General features: G+C 46.8%; 1 protein-coding gene across 1 annotated transcript in view; it reads right to left on the reverse strand.

The window, feature by feature from the left end:
* The window catches only part of LOC135809718 (monocarboxylate transporter 5-like), a 9,068-nt gene extending 6,087 nt beyond the window's left edge, over positions 1-2,981 (reverse strand). The window contains exons 1-2 of the mRNA XM_065323134.1: positions 2,342-2,981; positions 1-111 (exon numbers count right to left, since the gene is read on the reverse strand). The exon at positions 1-111 is cut by the window's left edge and continues 590 nt beyond it. Coding sequence (XP_065179206.1) covers positions 1-111; positions 2,342-2,681 — 451 coding nt within the window. The 5' untranslated portion in view covers positions 2,682-2,981. The remainder of the gene's footprint in view (positions 112-2,341) is intronic.

Below are 2,981 nucleotides of genomic sequence, written 5' to 3' on the forward strand. Positions count from 1 at the left end.
ATAATAGCACACCCAGAATAGCTGATTTCCGCGCTCCAAGCACTTCGAATGTGATGCCAGTTATCCAGGCAGTGCCGACACGTATTGCGGAATAGATGGAGGCCACCCATGCTACAGATAATACACAAATAGACATAAGTACACAGAAAAGAATATTGGGATTTTGGAACAAGAACACCGCACTATTTTTTTGGTACTCACCTTCTGCTTGCAACAGTCAATGCTAATGAAAGGGTTCCAAACAGGAAAACAGGGGGGGGGGGGGGGCTACGGACTTCTAACCAACACCCGGTTTTTCCATTTTGCCTTCTCAAACAAAATGCAATGTACCCGCTAATTCACCTGCTACCAATATCATGAAGCCCGTGCTGTGGTGGATATTCCACTCTAGTCCAATGTGGATGCATTCCATGACTTAGTGCAGTTTTTTATGTGAACTCTTTTTTGTGATCACATGAAATCGTTACAGAGTTCAGCAGCTGAACCATGGTAAAAAAAAAGAGTCATCGTGTCACACCCAGATCCGTCTGCTACGCCAGGTGCCTCACATGCACGGTCACTGCTTGTTCGAAGGGGGAAATCCCCCGTACCCGGGCCTTCAGGGCTAATCCTCATGACATTGCGGGGGGGGGGGGGGGCGGCGGCGGGGGGGTCTGACTCTCCTTCATGTTAAGCTCTCAGACCTATCTTCACCCCCCTTCACTGTCGAAATCACCCGCTCACAGTATACACAGGAAAAGGTAACGTAATCCAGGGTTCTTCTAGCCAGGTCAAAATAGTACGGGGGCGGGCATGGGAAACAGTTACCCCATAACCCATTTTTTCCAAAAATGTCTTGCCATGCAAAATGACTTCGCCCCAGACAAACGTGCCTTTATGAACCCGCTAGTAGTGACTATCGACTGCATTTTCGTTGAATGACATGAAAAAACACAAAAATCGACAAATGAGTAGGGGCGGCATATTTCACAGGGGGGCGCACAAACAAAGTAGGGGGGGGGGGCGCAAACAGAGTAGGGGCGCTGCCCCCCCCCCCCACATGCCCCTTTGGCTAGAACCCTGGTAATCGCCGTCCATAAACAAGAGTATGCAACTGTGATTTATTTTGTATTCGCAGTTGGTTTTGCTGCCTTCATTACATCATGCAGCTAAAATCCGTGCATTTCGGAAAATCTAACACCACACTTTCCCTGGGGTTTGACTCCAAGGCTTGTACGTACCTGGAGGGGGATTTTATGAACCCAAAATCTGGCGATTGAGTACATACCAGAACGAAACAAGCAATACGGACTTGCTGTTTGGGAGATTGGGCGTATGATTGCAGGGCGCGATAAAGGCAGGTCGCGGGATGAATTCTACCTGCTGCACACTGGACCATTAGTGTACCCGTCCAAAAATATATGTTCAAAATGCAGCGTTTTCCTCAAAATTCACTGCAACACTTCCGGTAATCCACGATTGGGGTACTTAAATCGATTGGTCACGTCAACATCAAGACATTGGCTAGTGCATGATAGCGTGAGGTGCGAGACCAAGTCACAACCTGTGCAGGCGGCAGGCAATCACCATTTTAACCACGCACCAGGTCATACATTAATTAAACACAAATCTTGATGTCATATCCATACCGTAATTCCCTGATATTAAGTCGCACTGGATTATAGGTCACACTCTCATACTCGTTAGTTGTACTCGATTATAAGTCGCACCCCCACTTCACGTTTAAGCCATATCGTTTCAATACATTAACATAAGCAGGATGTCTCAGTCGATGGCAAGTCGCACAACACTCCCTTCTTTGCCATTGAAGTTAAACGATGCGACTGATAATTGTGGAAACACGGTACATGTAACTGCATGTATTGCAGTGACAGTCGAGTGTACATGTAACTGCATGTATTGCAGTGACAGTCGAGTGTACATGTAACTGCATGTATTGCAGTGACAGTCGAGTGTACATGTAACTGCATGTATTGCAGTGACAGTCGAGTGTTGTACATGTACAATGTACAGTACTGATCAATGAAATCCGTTGACCTGCGAACACTGGGCTGCGAAATGATACAAGGCGCAAACTTGAGCGACACAACTGGATTTCGCCGTGAGCGAGCATAAAATCAACATCATTTTCTGTATGTTGAGTGCCACAATTTTGTCGGGTTTCACTGCAGTTTGGCGCATGATAATTGCCGTATTTGTGTGCAACTTTCTTAACCCTGCATTTTCGCTTTTCCAGTCCACAATTGTTGAGAGACTCTCCCGCGATTTCCCAGGGGGATAGCCATATGCACAGTTGCCTATTCTGGGTTAGTGCCTCTTGGTGCTTGTTCCATTTCCTCACCAGTATTAGAAGCACCAGATCCAAAGCCTCCACACCCTTCATCAGCGACTATTGAAGATGAATTGGTAGTAGAAAGAAGTGTAGTGTTCGCAATTGAATCGATCTCCAATACTGTCAGAGTCGTGACAGCTGCTGCTGTGCCTGTTACTTCATCTTTACTGTTATTATGCTGCTGTTGGCCTCCTGTTTGGCACGGGTCAAGCAATAGCTCAGCATAGGAAATGCTGCTCGTTAGATCGCTGCTGAAGCTCACACAGAACAAGCAGCATAGCGACACGAACAGGAGAAATTTCCGAAAAGCCTCCTTCCATCGGCCACGTTTCAGAATTTGAGGTTCCATGTTCTTTGCTCGAACGCAGTCCTTTGGCAGATAACTTCTATCGCACAAGTCTCAGGTGCAGCACAGTGAGCAGCACAGTGAGTGCTAGCTGATTTTCAAGTGGTAAACCATATTCTTCCTCCGCGTCCACCACTGCTGCAGATTTATGGGCGCATTTGGATTCAATGAGAAACCTGTTACTGTCCGGACATGTAACAACGGTACCAAATAGACCAAACCAGCAGAAAAAAATCACCTCACTGCCTCTTTGATCGCGCCTATCTGGCCTACTGATCACATGCGACAGGATCTAGGATGCTA

The sequence above is a fragment of the Sycon ciliatum genome, chromosome 2, assembly GCF_964019385.1.
Source record: "Sycon ciliatum chromosome 2, ocSycCili1.1, whole genome shotgun sequence".
Taxonomy (NCBI): domain Eukaryota; kingdom Metazoa; phylum Porifera; class Calcarea; order Leucosolenida; family Sycettidae; genus Sycon; species Sycon ciliatum.